Consider the following 25,305-nt stretch of genomic DNA (forward strand, 5'->3'; position numbering starts at 1 on the left):
TTCTAAGCTGCCTCTCACCGCTCCTCCAGGAAGCCCTCTTTGATAACATCCCCCATCTGCTCTGCAGGCCCCAGTGCTGAGGTCTTGAGCTCTGCCCATGTATCTCTGTTTTGGTGTGGGTCCCCCCCACCACCTCACATCAGCGCCTGGAGCTTCCCAAACACAGGAACTGCCTCTCTTCCAGATGTTTTTCCTCAGGCCTAAATGGACCAGGAGAAGGAGCGGGAAGAGAGGTGGTGCAGTCCACCCCCAGCTCACATGGCCTGCCTTGGGCTGTGGTTCTGGGCCCCAGTAGATGAAGTTTTCTCTGGAGCCACCAGGGCGCTGACCTGCCTGTCCTGGCCCAACCCCTCTGAGCCCTGATCTTTTCCATGCTGAGTCGGGGGCTCAGGCTAGGTGCCAGCTGTTGGATGCCTGTTCAACCCCACCACCCTTTGTGTTTGAAGGTGCTGGCCTTCAGTGCCACTTCATCAACTCCTGGCTTGGTCATTTTTAGTGCCCCTATGGCAGGCAGTCTGCAGGTAAAAAATGGTTCCATGGAACCAAAGTGCTTCCTCTTAACCTGCTGGGTGACTGAAGGTGCAATGCTTGGCCTCTCTGGGCCTCCGCTAATGATACCTGTCCTGCCTGTCTCACAGGTGGTTAGGAGGAGCGGAGCTCAGGGAGAAGAAAGGGTCAAACCCAAGTAAGGAGCCGATTGTTGCCGTTGTACTCAGAGCAGGGGCGGTCCCCTCGGCCCCCGGCGTTCACTGGATCACTCCGAAGGCAGGAGTGGGAAGGAGGAGGAAAGAGGGAGCTTGCACAAGGAGGGGGAATTGGACTCCAGGCCTCTCAGAGAGCTGTTCAGTATCTGCCAGCAGGAAAGGGGCAGGAGAGTTTCCTTGTTTGGGTAGGGAAATTATTGCTTTCATTCATTCATTCATTCATTCATTCATTCATTCTACGCTAACTGTGCTCCTTCAAGGTGCCGGGCATTGCATTAGCCCTGGGCATAAGAAGGTCAAGGAGATGTGTCTCACCTTCCTGGGACGTTTAGGCTGGGGGGCCTCGGTTGGGGAAGCACCTCAGTCATTTATTCTTTCATTAATTTTACATTTATTGAAAACCTACTATGGGCCAGGGCTGGGCCAGGCCCGGGGATGTAATGGGATGCCATCCCTGTCCCCTGGGGAGCTCAGGGTCTTCTGGGGATAAAAGGCACCAAAGCAGGCAACAAAGCATGTGAACGTGGAGGATGAGGGCATCCAGGGTCCGGCGATAGATGTTGGAGGAACGTACCGTCGCCCCGAGCATCCAGGGCAGGGCCAGGCTCAGGGGGAGCATGGGCTCAGTGAGTGTTTGGGAAATGAGTTCTCCGTGTAGGGGGAAATTTCTAAAGAACTTATGAGTCAAAGAATAAAATCATTTTAACTGAGCACTAATAAAAATGCTACATATGAAAACGATAGGAAGCAGTCAAAATGGTACCTGAAAGGAAATTTATGATTTTCCGAGAATCTCCTATTGAAAAAGAAGAAAGATGGAAATTAAAGTATTCAACTCAAGAAGTTGGAAAATGATAAAAGTAGTAAGTTTAAAGAAAGTAGAAGGAAGGAAATAATATGTTATACATTTTTTGATTATACCATTTATATGCAGGTTCAGAAATTCAAAATGGTGGTCAGAAATTCATAATTCTGACATTAAGAGAATAGAAAACAAAGATAAAGTAAGTAGAGCGCTGGTCTCCGCTCCAGGTGCCTCCTGGAGGGGATTGTGGTTTATCCATCAGTTTCTCCTGAGTTTTGAGAGAGAGCTCATCCCTCAGGAGCCTCAGGAGAATGGAGGAACTCTGCATGGAAGTCTCCGGACCTCCAGCCCAGGGGCCTGGCTGTGCTGTGCCTTAGAGCCAGCCTGAGGCCTGTTGTCTGTATTTGGTCTCCTAGCTGGTGGGTTGTCTTTGATCCATACCGTGGACTGTGATAACAATAGCGTCCTCACTAATAACCCTTTATGCTTGTGGAGCTCTCGCATTTCAGAGTGCCTGAAGCAAGAGGTGTGCGATTCCTGATAGGAATGAACCCAGTTCCCTCACCAGATCCCCAAACGCCCTATTAGGTCAGTCGGGAGGGTGAATGCTCCATTGTACAGACAAGGAAACTGAGGCTCTGTTGTCGGAGGAGTCCTTGTCTCCTTGCCGGGGGGTGGGTGAGCCAGGACACAAATGCTGCAAAGTCCCCTCTTCGCCTGCAGGATACCTGTCCAGAGACACCTGTTCCCCCGTCAGTCCATCTGGCTTCTCCCTGCTCCCTTAAAGCCCCACCTCCTCTGAGCAGCCTGTTCCATTCCGGGCTTCCCTGCACAAGCGTCTTCCTTCTCTGACCTTCTTCACTTGGCTAGGAAGTCCAGGATGGCTTTCTTCAGTCAACAGCTCATCTCTCAACCCAACCGGGAGCTTCTGGAGGTTGAGGAGTGGGGACCAGTCTAGATGTTTGCGTTGAGCTGGGCTTGTTGAAGGTCCTCGATCCTTGTCTGTTGATCTAGCATTTGATTTGGCAGGATCGGGCCTGTACCTATTAAAATACAGTCTGGGCTGTGCCAACCCCCATGATGGGTTGGGCAGAAGTGCCTGAGAAGGAGCCCACCACCACTTGGGGGAGCCCTCGCGTCTGTGCTTGCTAAGGTGGCCGTGTGGTGCCTGGGAAGGGCGGTCAACACTGGTGCAGTCTCCTTGTAGGATGGTGGGGCAGGAGACCATTTCGTGTCACGTTGCATTGGTCTGAAGGTATAACTAGGTCCCTGGACCCCATTCCCCATCATTGGAGAATTCCCCAAGTCCTGTGGTCGACCTGTCTGACCAGTGACTGACCAGTCCTTGGAGGGGAGACAAAAACAGACACGCGGCTTTATCCATGGACAAATCTCAGCACTTTATTGGTCCCTTGGCAGGGAGAAGGGTGCACTGCCCCAAGATCGTCAGCCGGTCGGGTGGGGTGGCTGGGGCATGTGTTGTCTATCCAGATAGTAGAATATACAGCACTGATTTTGCAGAAACAGGAAGGGAAGCAATAAGTTAAAAGCCACATAAGTTATGAAAAAATAATATATATACTTTCTATATCTTGTATCCCCACTGAGGATTTGCCCCCTTGGAAACCAATAAATAGGCAGAGAAAAAGCAGCAGCAGTACCCTTTGGGGACTCCATGGATGTGTACATGTCTGAGTCCCTCCCCTCTGAGTCAGTGGCCCTTCAGCGCCCCCCACAGGCCTGAAGGACCTTGAGCCTAGGAGGGGCCAAGGCCTGGGGCCACCAAGTCCTGGAAAATGAGATGAATGAATGGAAGACGGGCTAGAAGAGGAGGTGAGGCAAGGGGCAGGTAGGGAGGAGAGAGGGAAGGAGAGAAAGCGGCTTGTGGATGGGGAGGCTGGAGCTGCCCCAAAGGCGAGAGCCAAGAGGAGGAAACGGGAGCCCTCCTCTGAGCCCCACATCTTTGTGTTGGATGCAGAATTTCTCTTTGGTTGTCAGGGGCTCCCCAGCCTGATCTCAAGGGCTCAGAAGCTCCCAGATCCGCCTGGACCGTGCCTTCTTCATGGCCCTGCCTGGGCAGGGGAGTGGGCATGGAGGGAGGAGAGGCGGAGGGGGAAGACAAGAAGGAGCTCTAACCAGCAGGTGTGAGGTGTTCCTGGGCTCCGCAGTGACACAAAGGAGGGGAGGGCCAGGCTGTGTGGCCTTATGGAGAGAACAGAGGCCCTGAGACGTGGGATTCATGGGAAGTGGGCCTGGGTTTCATGGTGGGGGTGGAGTGGGCTAGGGTCTCCAGGGCCTGGTGTGCCAAAGCCAGGTTTCAAGCTGGGAAACACCTGGGCGGGGGTGCAGAGCTCAGATCTCAAGGAGGGTGGTGAACCCCAGGATGGCAGGGAGGAGAAGGGAGGGTCTGATTCTCCAGCCTGGTCTCAGGCTGCCATCCGGCCTTCCCCCCAGGGAGTTCATCATGGCAAGAATAGCTTCTGGAGAAGGTGCTGGGAGCTGGCCGGGAAGCCTGGCCAATTCTGACTGTGACCTGCTGGGAGGGACCCACAGGAGAGGAAAGGGACACAGGTGTCTGGGCTGATCTCAGAGGTCCAGGCTCAGGTTCCAAACACCCAGGGAGGCTCCCCCTCACTCCCTAATACTGTCAGGTCTCTGGGGAGCCCAGGTGGTCATGAAAGACAGGGGCACTCTGCACCCAGCCTCCCCGGGAACTCCAGATACAGGGAGGGTGCCCAAGCGGTCCCCATCAGCCCCTGGTCCACGGCTGGCCGGGGCTGGGTGAGCGAAGGCACCAGCTTCAGTCCCGGGGCAGAGGCAAGGCAAGGCTTGAGATATGAGTTTAGGCAAGGGTTGGGCAAAGGGTCAAAGGGACCTTGGTGGGAGCCCTCTGTTGGGGGAGGAGCCTCAGAGGATCCGGGAGGTGGAGATGAAACGGACCCCCAGTTCCAGTTTACCCAGTGGGGAAAACCTCTGGCCAGAAGGTGGGAAGAGTGGGACTGTGAGATATTGGTATGGAGCGGAGTGGCTCCGAATAGCTGGTGACAGTCCTGTTCCATCCCTGGCAACCCACAAAAAAGCAGTCACCCTTTGAACACTCCTCCTCTCAGTTCAGGGTCAGGTGTGCCTCCCCTCCCAACCTAGAGGCTGAAAACTGCTTTCTTGAGTCCGGCGAGCGTCCCTCTTGCTGCAGCGGAGGGACCTGGGGCTCCTGGTCCAGCTGCCTTACTCTGAGGCCTCGGACTCTTGTGAGAGGAACTTCTCCGACATTTCGGTGATTTGGATCACGGCGCCTTTGCTGTGCTGCTTTTTCCGGGAGGGGGCGCTCGAGAGGCGGGACTTGGAGGCAGCTACAGGGGAAACAAGGGGTGGGGCAGGGAAGGGGCTGGAGGTTTGAGCCACTTAAAATGATGCCTTTAGGGTCCTGATCCCCGCACCCCGTCCCCCGCCCCGCCGTGGGCGCTTGGGGCAAGGAGACTCACCGGTTCTCGATCTGGACTGCACGGTGCTGACCATGGTGGCTGAAGGCAGGTCCATCCTGGGGAGGCAAGACATGGTGGGATGTGAAGGGAGCCTGTGGCTTAAGCTCCCCTGGGATTGGGGGCCTGGGGACTGGCCGGTGCAGGGCAGCTCTTGATTGTCACTCCCAGCCCTGGGCTGCCCTGCTGTGTGACCCTGGCTAGCCAGCTTGTCCTCTCTGGGCCTCTGTCCCATCTCTCCTGCGTAAATGGCTAACATTTACTGAGCACTCAAGGCTCAGTTTGTAAGAGCCTTGAGTCCAGTTTGCAAGAGGCCAAGGTCCCAGCTTGTAAGAGGCTGAGCCAGGACATGAACCCAGGTTCACAGCATCATGCTGGAGAGGGAGGCTGACTTTGTGTGGGCTGGTCCTCCATTCCTCCTTCTCCCCCAGCCCCACCCTGCTGGCCCCGCCCCCTCACCGGCTCTCCTCGCCCTCCACCAGCTTGCGGTAGGTGGCGATCTCGATATCCAGGGCCAGCTTGGTGTTCATGAGCTCCTGGTACTCGCGCAGCTGCCGAGCCATGTCCTTCTTGGCCTGCTGCAGGGCCTCCTCCAGCTGGGCCAGCTTGGCCTTGGCATCCTGGAAGGCCAGCTCGCCCTGCTCTTCGGCCGCCTTGATGTTCTCCTCCAGGCTCAGGCACTGTAGCCAGGAGGGCAGAGGAAGGGGCCCATGAGCAGGGGTGGGAGGGAGAGAGCGGGCCAGGACTCACCTCTGTCGTTGGTGGGGTGTGTGTGGGGAGGGAGGGCTAAGCAGCGGCCCTCCTGGGAGTGGTAATGGGTGGCATTGCAGCAAGAGGAGTTTAGTTAGACCTAAGGTGACACTTTCCAAAGGCCACCAAAGAGAGAGGTACCACAAGCCTTCAGAGGAGCTGGTCACAGCTGTCCCCACAGGGCAGCACCTGCTTAGAAGGCTCATCCTGGCTGGAAGCTGGGGCTTAGGCCTCCACTCCCTTCTCTCTGTGTGGTTGTCTGGAGGCCTGGGAGGGAGGCCGTGGGCTCTGGGTGTATGTGGTGGGAGGCTCCCTAACATGGCAGTGTATAGAGCATGTTTACACGCAGAGCTCATGTAATCCCCATAGCCATCTCAGGAGGACAGGTGAGGAAACTGAGGCACAGAGATGCTAAGTGACCTGCCCAGGGTCACTCGGTCAGGTCTTGCATGTGCTCAGCATGGGTGAGTGTGTGGGTAAGAGTGTGCGTCCCGGTGCTCCGCCCTGCTCCACCCCCAGGTGGTCCTCCAGACACTCACGTGGCTCTTGATGGAGAGGATCTGGGATCGAAGCTTCTGGATGTGCACGTTGAGGTCAGCGATCTCGCTACGGCTGCTCTGGAGGCTGTTGGCATACTCGGCAGAGCAGGCGGCCCGCTCCTCCAGCTGGAGGGAGTGGAGGAGGTGGCAGTGAGGTGCGGCTCCCTGTGTCCCTCTCATTCCCCAGCTCCCTCTCCTCTGCTGCCCACCACCCCCAGGCCAGCCTCCCCCTCAGTGCCCCTCTCCTGCCCCCACCACGTGTCTCTGGATGGCTTCCTCCTGGCTGCCCTAGACTGAGCCCGCACCTGGCCTGGTGTTGCTGGGTGGCAGTACCATGTGAGCTTCTGGAAGGCACAGACTGTGAGCTTTCCCCGCCCCCTGCCACCCCTCAGCCGGCACACTGCTGGGCTCTCACATTCTCTGTCCCTGCCTGCAAACCCTCCGCCGTGGTCTCGGCCCCCCTCTGCTTCCCCATCCCCTCTCAGAGTCTCAGCCCATGAGCTGCAGGTGACTGCAGCCATCACTAGCGCAGCCCCTCCTGTCCTGGCTGCCTCTCTGCCCTGCGCAGTCTGCCCGAACCTGGCTCCGGGAGTACGCCTCGGCCTCCTCCAGGCTGCGGGCCGCGATGGCGTCGTACTGGACCTTCACCTCCTCCACGATACCACTCAGGTCGATGTGGCAGCGGCTGTCCATGCCCACGGTCACCGACACATCCTTCACTTGGGCTGCCAGGTCCTTCAGCTCCTGGCCGGGCACAGAGGTGGGGGGCTCAGGTCTGGTCGGGGGCACCAGGGCCCGCAGCCACGCACAGTCCCCAGGGCGAGCAGACAGCAGGCTACTCCCTGTCCCCCTGGAGCGATGGTCAGATGCCTCCCTGCTCTGACTCCTGGGAAGCAGCTCCTACCCCTGGTTGGCCTCCCCTTCTGAGCGGAGGGGCAGTGAGGGACTCCCGGCTCCAGAGGCTCACCCTGCAAGCCTGATTCCTTTGCAGTTTCCCCTCTGTCTACACTGTTGCCCAGCCCTGGCTGATGGGGAAAACGCCCAGGGTGTCTGGGGCCTCAGGGAGTCTGGCCCCTCTGCTCATCGTTCCTCACACTGTGGCTCAGTGGTGTGCGCCTCAGCCTCCCCCACTGGCCGGGGGTTCCCTGAGGGCCTGGCGCAGACATGTTCATCTCGGCCCCCACATCTCGCAAGGGAGCATCTGGGTTTGTTGAATAGATGTTGGAATGCAAGCCCATGAATGATGAGGGGCTGGAGTGGGGCTGGGGGCCGACAGGCTGCACTCCCCACTCCCGCCAGAGGCTGTGGCGACCTCAGGGTCACCCAGGAGACTCACGGCTCCCGCCCCCTCCCCATCTAGCTGAGGGGCTTGCTGGCAACAGCAACAGGATTTCGTCTCAGTGTTTTCATCTTCTCCCTGTCCTTTAAGATCCCTCCTTTTACCCTACTCTCTCTCCTCTTCTCTGCTTAGGAAATGCAAATCCATGTCCTCAGAGACCCCTGGAAGTGGCAAACCTCCCATTTCCCTGGGGGCTCATTGCAGGCCAGCCTGTGTGCTCAGTGTTCCCCGGGCATCCTCACATCTCCGTGGTGCAGTTGTTAGCCCAGATTACAGAGAGGAAGGAAACTGAGCACGGAGAAGTTATGGAAACAGCCGTGAGTGCAGAGCCGGACTCAGAGCCCTTGGCTGCTCCGGTAAAGCTCCCTTCCAGGGGCAGAGACAGGAGCTGAAGCCTCTGTCTGGCCTCTTATCACACCTGTGGCCCGGCAGCTTTCTGGCCTGAATGCTCGGTGGTGTGCAGAGGCAGGTGGGGATGGGGGTCTTCATAAGTGGCCACAAAGTGTCACCTCTCAGGCCCTGGGCGGCTTCCCCTGGAAGTGCTGAACAGCAACCTGGGCCTGGTGGGGCAGTGTGAGCAGGAGGAGCAAGGGGGCGAGGCAGAGGTCCCAGGGTCAGGCAGAGGAGCCTTGGAGAGGTGGGTGGCAGGCGCCCAGGGAGGTGTGGGTGGGGCTTGCCTGGGGGAGGCGAGGCACAGATGGCGGTTACTCCTACTGGCATTCACAGGCCACCCTTGACCCTTGCTTCAGTCTTCAAATTTTGGTCAGTGTTCCCATTTTTCTGACTGCCTCATGGGTGTGTGTGTATATATATTTTTCTTGTTTGAATCAGGATCCAAACAAGGTCCGTACATTGCACTTGGTCCATGTGTCTCCAAGTCTCTCTTACTTTATAGATACCACCCCTGCCCCATTTTTATTTTTTTTTCCTTATTGAAAACACCAGGTTGCTCGCTTTGTGGCGTCCCCACAGCCCGGATTAGACTGACTGCATCGTGTGCTGGCATTTACCGTGCTCCTCTGCCTCCTGCATTTCCTGAAAACTGGCAGTTGGATCTGGGGGCCTGCTCAGATCCAGATTCGGTTTTTGGCTCATGATGGCATTCTGCCCTTGGTCCCTGACTTGGGCCCCCTCCTGACCCTCCATCCGTCTTTCTGCTCAGAGACGGTGCAGTGGAGCCTCTGAGTCTGTTCCCGCACAGCCTGGTCCTGCTGACCTGCAGCTCTCGTGGCCGTAGACTGGAGGGTCGGGTGGGTCGGCTGGAGCCACATGGGTGGCTGGAGCCCCGCTGGCGAAGGCTGCCACTCCCCTGTCTGCTCGCTGACCGGCCCCGCCCACTAGCACCCCTGGTGACAAGGATCAGCTCCTGGAAAAGGAGCTTAGGCAATGGTGGGCATCCTGAAGTCCCTCTGGGGGCACCCTGTCTCCGCCCTGGAGCCGGCAGGACCCTGAGCCTAGGGGCTAGCTGCCCCTTAGAGGTCTCTTGAGGAGGGGTTTTGGTTGATCTTCAAATGAACTTAACAGAGATCTCTGGGCAAAGCAGGAGGAGGCCTGACTGGTGCCAGAATACGTGGATGGGCCCACAGACTCATCCCCACCTCTGTTGCCCCCGGTCACCATCAGAGATGGATGCTGCCCATATGGAAACCACAGCCTGGCCAGCACCCGGCTGAGGACAGTCTCAGAGACGCGGCTCTGGGGGTTCCTTGGCTACATGTTGTGGGGGTCACTGAGCACGGGAGTTCCAGATAAAGCCCTCCAGTGGCACTTCTAAGCCAGGCCTCAGTTGGCATTTGTCACGGGCCAGGAAAAGGCCAGGACACCATGAGAACACTCTGCACAAGGGCTTCCTCATCAGGGTAAAAGGATTGGTGAGACACGGCTGATGGAGCAGCTCAGATCCTCTCTTGACAGAGGCAGGCTGACGTGTACGTGGTAAACAAGCAGGAGACGGAGGGTTCAGAACACTTGCAGACCTGTTCAGACACGTCAGCCCTGCGGGCTGCAGAGGGTATAACAATGCTGGCTTGTGTGGTGTGGCAGTGCCACCGTGGGATGGGCCCCTAGAGGGGCTGTGCACCTGGGAGCCAGAGCAGAGGAGACTGCCCTGCGTGTGACCACCCTTGTCACGGTCCCCAGGTCAGTCACTGAGTGGGTAACTTAATGCCGCCCAGTAGAACGTCATGCTTAATGGCACTGGTCTAATACCACCACCTCCTATTAGCTGGGTGATCCTGGCCCAGTTTTTTTTTTTTTGAGGAAGATTAGCCCTGAGCTAACATCTGCTGCCAATCCTCCTCTTTTTGCTGAGGAAGACTGGCCCTGAGCTAACATCCGTGCCCATCTTCCTCTACTTTATATGTGGGACGCCTACCACAGCATGGCTTGGCAAGTGGTGCCATGTCCGCACCCGGGATCCAAACCGGCGAAGCCCCAGCTGCTGAAGCGGAACGTGCAAACTTAACCGCTGTACCACTGGGCTGGCCCCCCGGCCCAGTTTTTAAACCTGTCTGAGCCCTGGTTTTGTCATCTGTAAAATGGGTATAATTATAAAAGTGACAACAGCTGACATTTACTAATACTTACCATGTGCCAGCCACTGTTCTGAGTGTTTTCATACATTAACAAAATAAATCCGCACAAAAGGCCAGTGAGCTGGGCACTGTTATTCTCCCCATTTTACAGATAGGGAAATTGAAGCAAAGAGGGAGAAAAGAACCTGCTCCAGTTCATGTAATTACTAAGCCAGGATTCAGATCCAAGCTGCTCCCTTAATCTCTTAAAGTCTGTGCTCCCTTAGCCATTATCCTTACTTCGCAGGGTTGTCGTGAAGATTAAAGGAGGCTACGTCGGGAAAGCACGCAGCACAGAGCCTAGCACATGGTAGGTACTCAGTGAACTACCATCAATGTAACTGGTGGAGCTGACCGAGCCGGGACGAAGCGTCCAGGGCCAGAGCAGCCCGTCCCTGGAGCAGCCACCCTGGCACCATGCAGGCGGGCACCAAAGTGGCTTAGACACACCAGGTCCCCTCTTCAGGGATGGGCATCTGAGGAGGAGCGCCCGGCTGCAGGGGGTTGTCAGCAGACTCCGCAGCTAATCTCCCTGGAACCAGTCTATGGGTGGGGCAGGCAGTGTTCCGGCTGGATGCAGCCGGGTCCCAAACGCACTCGGGAGCCGGAGTGCACCTTGGAAGCTGAGAGGGTCTGGGTCGCCTCAGGGTCCTCTCAGCAGCCTGTGTGCCTGGAGGTGGGGGGCAGCCGGTTGCCCGGGAGGCTGCAGGGTGGAGGTGAGGCCCTGAGCAGCCCATGGCCCCGGTTCCTGGGAAAGGCTCTTCAGAACTTATCCTGCTGTGTCTTGTGCGTGTGTGTCGTGTGTATGTGTGTGTGTGTGTGGGGGGAGTCTGTGGATGTGTTAGGGAGAGGGGAGGCCTGCTTTCTGGGACAGAGTGGGACTATCCAGCAATGCTTTCCTGATCTGGTGTCTGCTCCAAGGCTGAACCTGGCATGTCCACCCTGCTGGGGCCACTCGCGCCCCGCCCTGTTCTCCTTCCATCTGAGGTGGCCGTGGCTGGCACCGTCCTTTGCTTGCACCTGCTCTGCCCGCTGCGGTGGCCACTAGCATATGTGACAGTGAGCCCTTGAAAGGCCGCTAGTCAGAACTGAGCTCTATGTGTACAAAACACAGTAGATTTTGACTTAGTGTGAGAAAAAGAATGTAAACCAGCCCATTAATGTTTTGTATTGATTACATGTTGAATAGTCATATTTTGGACGTATTGGGCTAAACAAAATATATTATTAAAATTAATTTTTTCTGTTTCCTTTCCTTTTTTGTTAAAAAAATGTGGCTGGTAGAAAACTTAAAATTACATATGCAGCTCATGTTATCTTTGTGCCTGCTTAGAGACCACTGGTGTGGGGATCTTTTTTGCAAAGGGTCAGTGTCGCCCACCCATGGCATGTCGCTCAGCCCATGGCAGTCGGTGCATGGGGAGAAATGCAAACCTCACATCCCCAAACCAACTTGCCCCCTTGCTGCCTCCAGAAGTAAGAAGCGCTCTAATGTGCTGAGCGCCCGCTGTCCGCTGCAGAACCCTTCTCCACAGCGATCCTATAACAGCTCCAGCCGCATCCTTCACCCCCTCTGCATGCATCGCCCCTGCCCTTTACGGCGCCCCCCCCCCACCGGCTCCCCAGGGCTGCTCATCACACTTTGAATAAGGTCCAACCCCACCTCAGGGCCAGAGGCTCCTGCCTGCTCTGCCCTCACCACGGCTGCTTCTTTCTCTCCCTTTCCTCACCAGACGTGCTCCTGCTGGGTGCCTTGTAGAGTTCTTCCTGCCCCCTCCATTCCCCACTGGCGGACCTCCCATTGTGGGCCTCGGTGTGCTGGCCCCGCCTCTGACACTTCCTGCCCTCGGGGCCTGAAGCACTCCATCCAGCACTGCTGCGTCCTCTGCTTTCTTTGCATCTCAGCACTTGCACCCTCCAAAACGATCTTGTTCAGACACTTACTTGCTTGTTCCCTGTCCCCTCTTGGCTAAGCTGTCCCCTCCCGAGAACAGTCACTGGCCTGCCCAGCTTGACCGGGTAGGCACGCAGTCAGCATTCATTAAATGAATGAATGAATGAATGAATGGATTTAATCCTCATCACCACCCTACGAGCCTGGTACTATGACTCTCCCCATTTTACAGAGGAGGAAACTGAGGCACAGAGAGGAGAAATAACTTGCCCAAAGTCACAGAAATGGTAAAAAAAGGTAGAGTCAGAATTGGGGTCTGAGGGCTGCAAAGTCTGAATGGAATCTGCAGCCCTGGATTGGGGAAGGGGCCGAGAAGTTTGGCAGGTGTGCCTCGAGCAATGCCCAGGTATATCGCTGGTCATGCCCGGCCCTCCTCCATCAGGTCTCCACACCTGCAGGGCCTCTGACCTGCCTTAGAGCTTGGCTCCGGGCTGGCGGAGCTGTGGGGAGCAGAGCGGAGCGCAGATTCTGCCACACTGGCCCTGCTGCTGTCCGCCTGGGCGCTCCAGCCCACAGCGGGTTTGGGCAGAGGAACCCTAGCCCACTTTTCCAGCCAATCAGTGGGCACGCTGCCCTGGTCAGGCCCACAGGCTTGGCCTGGCTGTGGAGGGCTCTGCCAGGGACAGGCGGCTTTTCCGTCCGGGTGGCTGATCTGGGTGGTCTGCCCGGGAGGGCTGCCTCCCCGCTGTGCCCAAGGGCAGTGATACTCCCTCTGTCATGCTGCCTCCTATGTCCACAAACAGGCCTCAGGCCCATGGAAGCCCTGCTGGGGGCTGAGCCCTCGGAAGGAGTGTGGCCCATGTGCAGCCATGAGGCCCAAGCTGCCTCCTCGCGGGACAGGGCCATGAAGCTGTCCCCTAGGGCCATTTTAGCAGAACTTTGTGATGGCAGTGGTGACTCTGATGCCTGCTCTGACCCTGGCTGCACTGCCATCATTTGGCACCAGCAGTTTGCAGCACACAGGCCGCCATGCCCTGTCATCCCCAGGGCCGTCTGCTGGCCGCACTGTCCCCCCAGACTCAGCTGAGGACTTAGGGACAAGTGTGAATGTGCATGGAGGCTCCTCTGTCTGCATCTACTGGGTCATTTTTGTTCCATTAGAAGCTAGTATTGTCTGGGGACCAGAGGCTCCGACTACAGGTCTTCCCTGCCTTAGCCCCAAACGGGGAAGGTCAAAGTGCATGCCTATCAGAGCTGGAACTGTGGGCGCCTGCGACCGAGGCTGCAGGGACCAGAGAGACATCAGTTCAATAGGAACGGCTGGTCAAGGCCCCCGTTCCCTCCTCTGAGGTCACCTCCCCACCTGCCCAGATGCTCCTGGTCCCCTGCATGCCTTCAGCACTCCACACACAAGAAGGCACAGGTTCCCCTGGGAGAGAGGCCCGTGGGGACCTGCCCATGCTCCACGACATCGGTGACGAGGGGACGTATCAGATGACTGACAGCAGCACAGGTTTAAGGGTTTAGGAAATTGTTACGTCTGTGGCTGGAACCAGGAGCGACCGCTGACGGTTCGCTGCCCTTCCCTCCCCTGCGTCCCTCACCCGTGGACCAGTCAGCGCTTGGCTCTGTGGGACGCTGGCCCGTCTCCTCACCTGCTCGTAGACGGTTTTCATCAGCTCCACGAAGCTCTGCAGGCCTTTTAACTTGGTCTCCAGTTCGGTCCGTCGAAGACACTCCGCGTCCAGGTCCTGGGGATGGGAGTAGGGGTGAGTGAGGGCAGAGCGAGTGGAGGGGTCCCAGGGCAGGAGTGGCGTAGGGGGCACTTTGCTTCCTGGGTGAGATGGGGGTGACCTGGCTCGGAGCCTGGGAGAAGGAGCAGGGTGGGGACAGGTCTCTCTGTCTGTCTGTGGTCCTGGGACTCAAGCCTCTGGGGGCGTTGCTTGGGGATCCTCAGGGAAAGAGGGGGCAGAGTCCATGAGGAAGGAGCCCCTGGGGCAGGAGGACAAGCTACCTTCTTCAGCTGGACAAAGGTGAACTCCATGTCTGTGCGCTTGGAGATCTCCTCTTCATACCTGGGAGGAGCGGGGTAGAGGGGAGAGAGAGAGGGAGAGAGAGAGAGGGTGCCTGCTCAGCTGGATGTGGGGATGTGGTGGGGCTTGGGGTTTGGTTAACCCTCCTTGGGTGGGGCTCAGGGCCTCTGCTGTCCCATTTGATGCCTTGTGCCAATTAGAAAAGAGTGGCCCCTCCTTCAGGTGGGTGCAGCCCCTCATCCTCTCTGACACATCCCCTCTGATCCCATGACCCCCTAGTGCTGGCTCTGGGGAAGCAGGCAAATCTGCGCCCCATTCTCTCGTTCCTTCCTGATGATCAGCATCTCTAGGTGGCATCTGCCTCCTTCCTGGCTCCGCCCACAGTCACCTCCTCCAGGAAGCCTCTCTTGACTGTGCAGCTCTTGTACCCTGACACTTTGCTCCCTCATTGTCTTCCTATCTCCTCCCACGAGTCTCAGTTCCAAACAAGCTGTGGCTTTGGTGGAGTCTGCTCTAAGCATCCCGCTCACGCTTCCCCCTCTCCCACCTCCACTGGCCCCATAGCTCCCCTCTTCTCCCCTCTGCTTTGCTAGCTCGTAGGACAACATTCCATCATGTTCCCTCCAGAGGGAGGACAGAAATGTGTGGATGTTGCAGTCAGAGGGACCCACAGTGTGTATTTGGCAGGTAGCTCCACCCCTCCTTCCTCGGCTCCCTGTCTACCAGGGGTGGGCGTGTACGTGTGTGCCTGTGTGTGTGCGTGTGCGTGCATGCATGGGGGCTGACAAGGTCCTTGCCGATGCAATGACAGATGTACCCAACAAAGGTGGTTACCCTCCTTTCTCAGATTTGCCTCCTTACTCAAGTCCACCTTGTGTTTGGATCAAGGACACTGTGGCACGGGGGGGACAGGATCTCTGGATCCCTGACCTTACCCCCTCCCTCCAAACAAGACCTCTGTCCTGGCCCAGGGGTGGGTGTCTGCCAGCCGCACATGTCCCGCCCTCAGCCCTGCCTGCCCCAGACGATGCGGGGATTCCGTGGCTTCCTGTTTTCTTCCCTCCTCTCCAGGGAATGCCTGAATCACCCGTGGCTCTAATTACAGCCGCCCGCCTGCCCCAGCCCCTCACCTCACAGCAGGGGCAGCGTCACCCATCGCCCACATCGGCTGGTTGGACCTGCCACCCTCAGGCCTTCTTTTCCACCAACCTCCCCGAGGAGCTGAGGGGACAGACCCCAGCGGGGCGAGAGCCACAGGGCACTTGGGTCTCTGAAACTCAGTGTGCCCAGTGCGCACACTCTCCCAGGCCACTGCAGTGGCTTCTGAGGGTCCACCAGGGGCTTTGAGGGTGCAGGTTGGGGGATGGGGCAGAGGGTGGGCCAGGGAAACTGTTCTGCAATCTGGGGTCTGCCAGAGTGAACAAAATGCCCAGGAAGCTGTACCTGCACCCTCTCCTGTGACTCTCAGAGCCTCCGGCTAGGGAGGTCCTGTTGGTCCCATTTCACAGATGGGGAAATGCAGGCTCAGAGAAGGGCTTGGAGGCAAGTGTGGGGTGTGGTTAAGCATGGGGCTCCAGAACCAGACGACCTGGGCTCAAATCCTGGCTCCTTGCTGCCTGGCCGTGTGACCTTGGAGAAGCTGCTTGCATGTGCCTCAGTCATGACAATAGTGATGTCATAAGGAAGTGAATACATGAAGTGTTTACGACAGTGCCTGGCACCCACTGCAGCTATTATCATTACTGCCCGACTCTGCTCTCTCCACCCCCAGGCGCTGGCCCTCATCCCCTCTGCTGTGGCCCCTGGTATTTCTGGAGAGAAATCGTGGGGAGCCTCACTGCAGAGAGAGTCGGCGGTTCTCTGTGAATCCTTTGCAAATCCTCAGGGCTGAGCTCAGGTGAGCAGGCTTCCCACTGGATCTGGGGGCCTCTGAGGATTTCGCTGCCCTGGGGACAGGGGCCTGGGGAGCCCCAAGCTAAGAAGTCCCTCATTGACTGGCCCTCCCAACACAAGCCTGGTGGTCCAGCCTCTCGCCTTCTCCTCTCCCCTCTGGAGAGCAGAGTTCTGCCTTCCTGGGGGCAGGACCTTAGTGAGAGCTCTGCAGTGGTGGCTCTCCGAGGTGCCAGACCTCCTCCTTACCCCTCAGTGACCTTCCCATCCTTCTGTGCAGCCTTCCCTCTGCCCCTTCTCATCCACTCTCCTGGATTTCAGCCCCAGTTCACCCCCTCAATCAGATGCTCTTGTGCAGTGAACAGCTTGCACGATTGTACACAGTGTTCCTGACTCACTTGCTATGTGGCCTTGGGCAAGTTGCTTCCCCTCGCTGGGCCTCTGCTTCATCCTTATAAAGAGAAGGGTCAGCTAGCTGATCCTCGGGGTGCTGGTTACAGCAGAGTTTTGGAGGTCTCCATCCCTCCAGAGGCTTAGGTGATGTCATCCCCGCTTCCACCCCCCAACCCCTGCCAGTCTGCCAGCTCCCAGCTCCCATACCCGTCAGCCCTTTTCAGCTCATCACCCCCCAACTTGTTTATTTCTAGGAGTGAAGCTGATCTCATCGGCCCTGCGGAGGCAGGGCACACCCCTCCCTGTCAGGGCTTGGCCTGCTGTCTCCCAGCTCCTGGGGCCACCAGGTTCTGCAGAGCCAGGCTGCAGCTTCCCTGGCTCCGGCCTGCAGCCCCAGAAGCCCTTCAGCCTCACCTCCCCCGATTCCAGTGGGTTCCCTACCCTGGAAGGGAAGAGATGCCCTGAGCCTAAACAGCAAAATCAGGCAGCAGATCAAATGAGGGGCTGAGCCAGATTAAAACAACAAAGATTGTTTGCACAGAACTTCCAGTTACAGGGTGCTCTGTGGGGTGCTCTGGCGGGGCTTAGGGAGCAGCCTCACACCGTGGCGGGCTGAAGTTGGGGACAGGACTTAGCATGCATGGCTGTGTGACTGAGGACAAGCCTCTGCCCTCTCTGGGCCTGTGTTTCCTTCCCCGTAAAAGTAGGCTCCGAGCCCGCCATCCAGCTCTGCCATTCTCTGATCCTTTGAGGGCCAGAGACCTACAAGGTCTCGTGAAATGAGTCACAGATTCTGGTGCACCTACACCATTCACCTTGTCACTGTCAGAGGTCAGATGTCACAATTGGGCAGCTCAGAAAGGGCAATCAGACTCCTTGTGTGTGTTTCCCAGGACCTAGGAGGGCAGGGCTGGGAGAGAGGTGGCCCCCAGGCCAGGGAGGGGCCCAGCCACAAGGTCCAGCCCAGGCCAGGGCTGTAGAGCATGCCTGTTGGTCGGAAAGTTCCAGCCAGATCCACAGATGAAGAAACAGGCCGCCAGAGGAGGGAGAGCATCCATGTGACCATCTCCTCTGAGTGTGGCCTGAGCAGAGAGGTCACGTAGAGAGGTAGTGGGCAAGCTGAGCCACAGCCCAGGTCACTGGACACCTGACAGGCTGCCCCCACTCTCCAGCCAGGCCCAGCTGGCTGTTCCTGAGACTGAGGCCACGCCTTGGAGTGCAGGGCTTGGGGCTAGGCCCGCCACTGGAGGAGGAGAGAGGTCCAGCCATACTGTGTCCTCCCCTCGTCCTGGCTGGGGGCCTCTTGGCAAGGAGACCAGACCCGAGGAGGGGGCACAGAGACTCTCTGCTCCACCCAGTCTCCTGGTCGTCGAAACCCTGGCCACTGTCTGGTCAGAGAGGGTCACCTCTCCCTGAGCCACCCAAGTGCCTGGTCTGCCTTTCAGGACCGGCCAGTTCAGTTCAGCAAACCTGCGTCAAGGACCGCTGTGTGCCGTGTCAGGGACATCAGCCTTCCAGGGGATGGGAGAGTGGCGTTTATAACAGCCAGGCATCAGCCCACACCCTTCTCACTCCACACAGGAGGAAACTCAGGTTCGGATGGTAAATAACTTGCCCGAGGTCACAAAGCTAGTGAGAGGTGGGGGCGAGGAGTTGACCCCTCCCAGGCGATGCCCTTAACCACTTGGCTGTACTGCCTGCCAGCTGCTTGTCCCCCTGTCCACCTGCCCTGCTAAGCTGCGAAAGCATCTAGCAGTCTGGGGCTGTGTTTTCCTCATCTTGCTGATCCCAAGTTGGCTGCTGAGGTCAGGAAGGCATTACCTATAGGGGACTGCTTCTTTACTCAAAGAAAACCCCCCATTTCTGTCCCCCACCTGCATGCACCCCCTTCTCTTTCCAGCCGAACTGAGGTCAAAATCTCAGGCCACATCCACAGCAGGCGACCATCGGTTGCTCTGGCTGTGACAGTTTCCCATTGCCAGTAGGATGTGTGGATGAGAGCAAGCGTGTTTAAGGGCTGGAGAGGAGGGGATAGGGGCCAGGGCTGCAATGGTGCCCGGGGGCCAGCAAGCACGAGGCTTAGCTGTCAGGCAGCACCAGACTGACTTCATTTCACTGCATTCACTATATGGGGAGAGCTGTGGATTCACTACTGTATCTTCCCAATATTTAGAATACCAGCGGGCACATAGTAGGTCTTCAATAATGGTCTGGAGGAAAGAAACGTTCTTGAAAGAAGTTTCCTCTTCTCCGGGCTCGAGGGGTCCCCGGACCTCGCACCTGAGCGCTGGTTGGCCTCACCCTCCACCCCTGCCCACGGCCCCACGGGGCGCAGCCTACCGGATCCGAAACTCCTCGACCCGCTCGAGCATCTGCAGCAGGTTGGCCTCCAGCTGTCCCCGCTCCTGGCTCACTTTGCGCAGCCGCTCCTGCAGCCGGCCCTGGTACTCCTCGTAGAGGTGCCCCAGGTCGAAGGCAGCCGAGTCCTGGCCCTGCAGGAAGCGCCAGCGGGTCTCCAGCAGCTGGTTGCGCTGCTCCAGGGCCTGCACCTGGGGGAGCAGATGGGCTGCGGTGAGCGGGCCGCCGGGGAGTCGGCCGGTCGCCCCCGCCAGGTCCTCCCTGGGGACGAGCAGCTCGTCTGCTCTGCGCATGCCCATCGGGACCTTCCTCAGTGCGCGCGCTGAGCGCATCTCCAATGGCGGATTGTTCAAAGGAAGATGGTGAGATAAGGAGGAGATCAGAGAGAGGTGGAGCCCGTTAGCCAAGGTTTCGAGGGGAGGAGCAGGCCAGCTAGAGGAGGGGAGGGGGAACGAGGGTGGAAGTGTGCCCTTCCACCCTCTCAGTGGAAGGAGAGGCTTTCCGTGCCTGCCTGGGGCTTGGGCGGGAGACCCCGGGGAACGTGAGGTACCAGAGGCACGTCTGCTGCCCCCATCCCCGCCCTTGACAAGCCTGGTTTCATCTTGTCTGGGAAACTCAGCGCGGTAGGGCCTGAAAAGGTCTTCCATGCTAATCCTGCCAACAACCGCGGACTCGCAGCTTCTGCCAGCCTCAGTTTCCCCAGCTAGATGTTGGGGATGATATCCCTGCCCTGCCCACCTCTGAGGGCTGTTGGGAGAAGAGCCTGGGCACGTGCTTTGGGATAGTAATGGCAGCAAAGGCTCGTGTGGCCCTCCTGTGTGCCAGGCCTGGTCCTACAGGCTTGATATTTGTAACTCCTTAAGTCGGTACAACCACCCGAGGAGGGGTTGTTATCAGCTGTGCTTTACAGATAAGGAGACAAGGCACAGCAAGGGTCAGTAACTTGCCCAAGGTCACAGAATTAGCAAGTGGCAGAGCCAGGTGTGGAATCCAGGCTGTAGGGTTCAAAATCCTTTAACCACCGTGATGTATGCCTTCCGTCTGCTGCTGGGTCACCAAGGGTCCTGCGACCCACCTGCCCTTCCTGGGCTGGCTTCTGTCTCCAGTTAGGGCCAGTTCTGCCTTGAGGATAAAGACTGGGTTGGGGGCTCTGGGCCCAGCTGCTCCTCTCAGACTCTGCCTCCTTCAGGCTCTCCCGCTCAGACTTCTACAGAGGCGTCCAAAGCCCACGGCTCACGCCCCAGCCACCGGCAGGCTGTCAGGGTCCCTCCTGAGTCTTCGCCTTCCCTCCAGCCAGTCCAGCCCAGCCAGCCTGGGGCTCCCCCTGCCTCTTCCCCACCCTGACTGTCCTCTCCAGGCTCTAGCCTCTCTCCTCTCCACCATCCCAGTCCCTTCCCGGAAGCGCTCTCAGCTCCCCTTCCACAGGATGAGGCCTCAGTTTATCTGCTCCTCCTCATCTGTCCTGACCCACCACTCTCCTGTCAGGCTGAGAACCATCTGCTCCCCTCTTACGGTCCCAACGCCCGTCCCGCCCCCTCCAGCAGGGGCCCAGGACAGAGTTCCACCACTGAGGCAGAGGGGACGGCTGGGGCCTGGCTCCTGGACAGTGTAGGCTGTTGTCGTGAGGATGCTGTGCTAACTAGCCCAGTGATGTTCCCTGTGACCACTGGCAGGTAGCTGGGCCTCCTCCCCACCGCTGCTGGCACCAGCTCCCAGAATCGCAGCCTGAACGAGACAGAATCACGGCCAGGAGCCTTTCGGATCAGCTGGTCTGTCCCTTTCATTTACGGAGGAGGAGATGGGGGCCCAGAGCAGTCAAGCGACTTGTCCAGGGTCACATAGTAATTTGGTGGCCAAGCTTCCCAGACAGACCCATCTGATGGAGGCTACCCACTCTGGACCTTCATGGGCTCCCTGTTTCTCCTGAATTTGGTGCCAGGTGGGCCCTCCTCTCTCCCTGCCCTGCCCCCAGCCCCAGGTTTTCCTGAGATGCTCCAATGCCCTTGGGAAGTCCCGTTTGACATCCACAGCAGACAGCCCCCGCAGGATTGTTGGACGATGCATTTGTGGGCTGTCGTTCCCCTGCTGGACTCCCACTCGGACTGGTAAGTTCCACTTGCAGCCGACCTTAAGCCTGCAATCGGCTGCAGTCGCAGACAAACAGGTTCAGTAGGGGTGGAAGTCAAGAGGGTTTCTGTCCTACTGGTGTCTGAGAGGGATCGTTGTGGGGGAAGGAATCTGCTTACCCCACCTTCCCTCCGTTTTGACAAGCGAAAGCCCCGTGTTTACACGGAGGGTGGGGTGAGAGGAGAGACGGGAGGCTGCGTCCTCCACCCAGGAGCAACAGAAAGCCCTTTCCATCAGGAAGTCCTTCCCCTCGTCTAGCCTCATTCCCCCATGCTTCAGCACTAGCCCGCTGGGAGATGGTTGCCTTTGGCCAGCCAGGCCAGCCGGAGGGCCCTTTTGGTTGTGGGGGATTCGGGACAGCCCCCTCCCCCTGCTGCCCCTGGAGGAGTTGCTTGTTGTCTCAGCGGGTGGGGATGGAAAGTCATCCCCCACCCAGGATCTGGCCTGCAGAAGCCTCCTCCCTCTGGGAACAAAGGCCTGGGGAGGGCCCCTAATCCCGGGCCCTGTGAGGTGCCAGGTTCCCTGCCTCCACCCTGGCAGCAGAGGAGAGGTCACCTCTCCTTGCCCTGCTCCCCCTCCTGCTGACACCCACCCTCAGAGCACAGCGGCAGCCCCAGGAGGGGCCTCGGAGAGCAAGCCCCTGGTCTGCCTGCCTCCCGTGCTACAGATGAGCAAACTGAGATCCAGAACTCTCTGTGGCCCAGCTCTGCGGTACTCCTGGGCCGCCCAGCTCAAAAGCAGGCCCCCACCTGGGGAGAGAGGTGCTTTTTGTGTGGGAACCGAGCAGCCCAGGCTGGAGCTCCCGGTTAGGGTCCCTCCAGGGAGGGAGGCTGACTACCTTGGCGGCTTCAGGTCCAGAACCCATGGGCCCACAGTCCCGACAGGGAAGCTTAGAGGGCGGTGCCCCTGGGGCAGGCAGGTCCTAGTCCTCAGGGCTGTGTGTGTGTGTGTGTGTGTGTGTGTGTAATCCACTGCCTTCAGCCAGAAGTTGGCTTTGCCCCCAGAGCTCAGGGTCTCTTCGTTGGGAAGGGCTGTCTGTGCCGTCCTGCATGTGGGCAGGCCCATGCCTTCAGTGACTTCCAGAGGCCACACGGGCCTAGGGGAAGACACTATCGCATCCCCCTGCCTCCAGGCCTTTCACCACCCTCAGGCGTCCCTCTCTGCAGCCTCCTTAGGCTGACTGCTGGCTGTCCTTCCTCTTGTCCCACCTCCAGGCCCTCTGTCTGCATGTGAGAGTGAGAGGCCCAGCCGGCAGCCACTGAGGGATGTGGGCCCTGCCCTCTTCCTGCATCCCTCGGCCTTCTCTCCTCCTGCTGCTTCTGCTCACCCCGCTCCTCTCACGGCTGCAGCTGTACTAGGCTTCCACTGGCATGAGCTCAGGGCTACTCTCAGAGCAGGGAGGTGGAATCTGAAGCACAGAGAGGGTAAGTGCTTGCCCAAAGAAGCACAGCCTGCGAGTGGAAGAACACTGCTCCAGGGCCTGGGCCTACTCCTGGTGGTCTCTGCCTGACAACCCTCTTCCTTTTCCTCCTTGATGCTCTGATGTCTCTGCATGCCTCAGAGGGCCAGAAGGGGCTGTGGGGCTGGAGGGCCCCTGCATGTCTCTTCTCTTTGCCTAGAGCCCCCACCCCTGGGCCCATACGTCTCTTTCCAGCCCGGTGCTGCATCCCTATCCACGAAGCTCCTCCCCATCTCCTTCAGCAGGGCCCCTCCCTCCCTCTTCTGAGGCTCCTGCCTGGAAGGGGCTAACTAGGTTCCAGAGCTCCCTGGGCCGGGCCCATGTATGGTGTTTGTTGTTTAACAAATAGAACACACATGGTACACGATAAGTCCTTTTCAAAAATTACCCTGTTGGATTCTGACAAACCCATTACACTTATACATACTGAGGCACAGAGAGGTTAAATAATTTGCCTGAGATGACACAGCCAGTCGGAGGCAGATCCAGGATTCAAACCCAGTAATTCGGCTCCAGGTTTCACACTCTTAACCGCTGCCTGCGTCCACTGGGGTCCTTGCGGCCTTTACATGGAGGGCCGTGAGCTAACAGACATTCTGCGTAGAGTCGGTGGACCAGCTGGGGCTCCTCAGGCAGAGCCCTAGCGACCAGGGCCCCCAAGGGCTGGCGCCCTGGGTCCCACTTTGAAGACCACCGTCTCAAGGCCAAGGCTTGAGAGTTGGGAGCTCCAGTTCTGCTAAAGACCATAGAGGGCATTGCCCTGGCCCCTGGGCACAAGACCCCGAGCCCTTGGGCCCCCTCCCTGTGCCTACACACCCTCCTGTCCCCATGGCGGAAGCACAGGGTGATATCAGCCCTGGCGTTCAGGGAGAAAAGCCACCCATCTGAGCCAAATGACACAGCTCACGAAGCATTCCTTTTAAGGGATTAAACCGGGCTTGGAGAGGTGGCGCTCTGCAGGGACCTGCCTCCCCAGGGCAGCGGGCTGTTCTTTAGGGCACACCGCCCAGCGTAGGGCCTCTGTGCAGCCGGCTGGGGCTGGGAGTGGGGATGCCCCACCTCAGTGCATGGTTATCCTCCAGCAGTCACTTCTCCTCCACACCCCCGACCCTGGGCCCCGCAGGTGTGGGTGCAGGATGGCAGTCTTGCCATGTGGGTGGGGTGGGGGGAGAAATGACTCCCAGAGACCATTGGCTTTGTGTCTCACAGACCTGGGTTCAAATCCCACCACCGTACACTTGCTGGTCGTGTGACCTTGAGCAAGACACAACCTCTGGGACGCTCCTTCTCTGCAGAGCAGGGGAATCGCCACCGCGGAGCGTTGCTGCGTGGGCCAAATGTCTTATGAAGTTCCCCCAGAGAGCCAGGCACAGGCGGATGCTCAGGACGTGTCACTTCCTTCCCTCTGCCCCTCTCTGCCAGTGCCTGCCTCACAGGGGGCACTAGCCACGTGCAGAGGAACACAGGAGCAGGGAGTGCAAGGTGCAGACTGGGAGGTAGGGGTTCTGGTTTACGGGGGGGCAAGAGGGCTGAGATTTTCCTATCTGTAAAATGGGCATAAAGATGACTTCTTTCGTAAAGTTGCTTAGGGAAATAGAGATAAACATGTAAAGCGTCCAGGACAGTGCCTGGTGCAGAGTAAGCAATAAGTAGCAGCAGCTGTTACTGTCATGCCTGTTCCTCTCGGGCAGGGCAGGAGGGAGCAGGGCTGGGAGGGCTGGGCAGGAGAGTTTCTTGGAGGAGGTGAGGGAGGAGCAGGTTTGGGAGGTGGACAGGACTTCCTCAGAGCTCTTGAAGCCTGTGCCCAGGGGCAGAGATGGACGCCGGTGCCACACCAGCATGCTGGCTGTGGCACTGGGGTCTAGGAATGCTGCGTGCCCGGGACTCACTCCTTGCGCTCAGGTGGGTGTGGGCAGGCCTGGCTGGCTGCCTGTTTCTGACTCGCAGCCTCCGTCCCCCGCATTCCTATCTGCTGAACTGCCACAGCTGCGTGCCCGCTCTGCAGCCTTCTTTTGGGGGCCCCACAGGCCCCCTTGGCTCTGCCAGTGCCTCTGATCCCAGGAAGCTGGACAGGGCCAGAGGCCTGGACAGGAGGGTGGACCCTTGCGAGGTCATCTCCACTGTCCATCTGCCTCAGAGTAGGACTACAGACCAGACCTGCACCATCCATTCCTATGGGGGGCATCCTCTTGGCCACACTCAGAGCTCCTCCCTAGTCCATGCCTGTGGGGAGGGGGACCCCCGACCTCACACATTATTATCCAGACATCCCTCAGAGGCCATCCTGGGGTCCCTTTCTTCCCCCATGCCAGGATGGCTTAGGGACTTTCCTCCCCATCTCTCTACCAACAACTGGCCTGCGAGTCAGCAATGCCAGCTCCCCATTGGCTGGAGGCAGGGGTGGGGCATGATGCTCGGGGAAATACAGAATTCAGCCACCTGCCCAGGCCTGATGGTCGTTAGTTTTCAGGACTCCCCTCCCACTTCTGCTCACCTTGCTGATCAGGGAGGCAAATTTATCATTGAGGATCTTCATCTCTTCCTTCTCCTGGTTCTTCTGCTGCTGGATGGCTGGGTCCACCTTCAGGTCCAGGGGTACCAGCAGGCTGGGATTGATGGTCACCTTGGGGATGGTGCCAGCTGGCCCACAGCCTGTGAGGCTGTGGGAGCTGAAGCCTGGCCCGGGGGCCCCGCAGCTGCCCCATGCTGAGGTCTCAGGCCAGGGGCCGCCTGCCGATGTCACCTCATAGCTGCTAGGGCTGCTGAAGCCAACAACGCAGGAGCGGCAGGCCATCATGGCCCCCGGGCCCGGGAGCAGGGAGGGCACAGGGATGAGCGAGCGAGTCTTTGAAGTGTGGCGGCGGCTGGCTCCGGTCGCAGGCAGGACAGGCTGGGGACTGAGGAGCAAACACCTGTTGTACAGTGCTCATTACCTCCAGGAGGGCGGGACGCCTCCCAGCCC

General features: G+C 58.5%; 1 protein-coding gene across 2 annotated transcripts; it reads right to left on the reverse strand.

Moving 5' to 3' along the window:
- Positions 1–2,884: 2,884 nt before the first annotated feature.
- On the reverse strand, positions 2,885–25,305 carry KRT80 (keratin 80). 2 transcript variants are annotated; one of them, XM_014847451.3, is made up of 9 exons: positions 24,838–25,305; positions 18,740–18,948; positions 14,098–14,158; positions 13,739–13,834; positions 6,857–7,021; positions 6,278–6,403; positions 5,448–5,668; positions 4,992–5,047; positions 2,885–4,859 (listed from the first exon to the last, which is right to left on the reverse strand). In XM_014847451.3, exons 1-9 carry the CDS (start codon positions 25,138–25,140, stop codon positions 4,735–4,737), a joined length of 1,362 nt encoding a protein of 453 aa, XP_014702937.1. In that variant the 5' UTR covers positions 25,141–25,305; the 3' UTR covers positions 2,885–4,734. The 2 variants fall into 2 exon arrangements, with proteins under 2 accessions (XP_014702937.1, XP_014702938.1); XM_014847452.3 differs by having other exon boundaries at positions 2,885–4,894; positions 24,838–25,236.

The sequence above is a fragment of the Equus asinus genome, chromosome 22 (genome assembly GCF_041296235.1).
Source record: "Equus asinus isolate D_3611 breed Donkey chromosome 22, EquAss-T2T_v2, whole genome shotgun sequence".
NCBI lineage: Eukaryota > Metazoa > Chordata > Mammalia > Perissodactyla > Equidae > Equus > Equus asinus.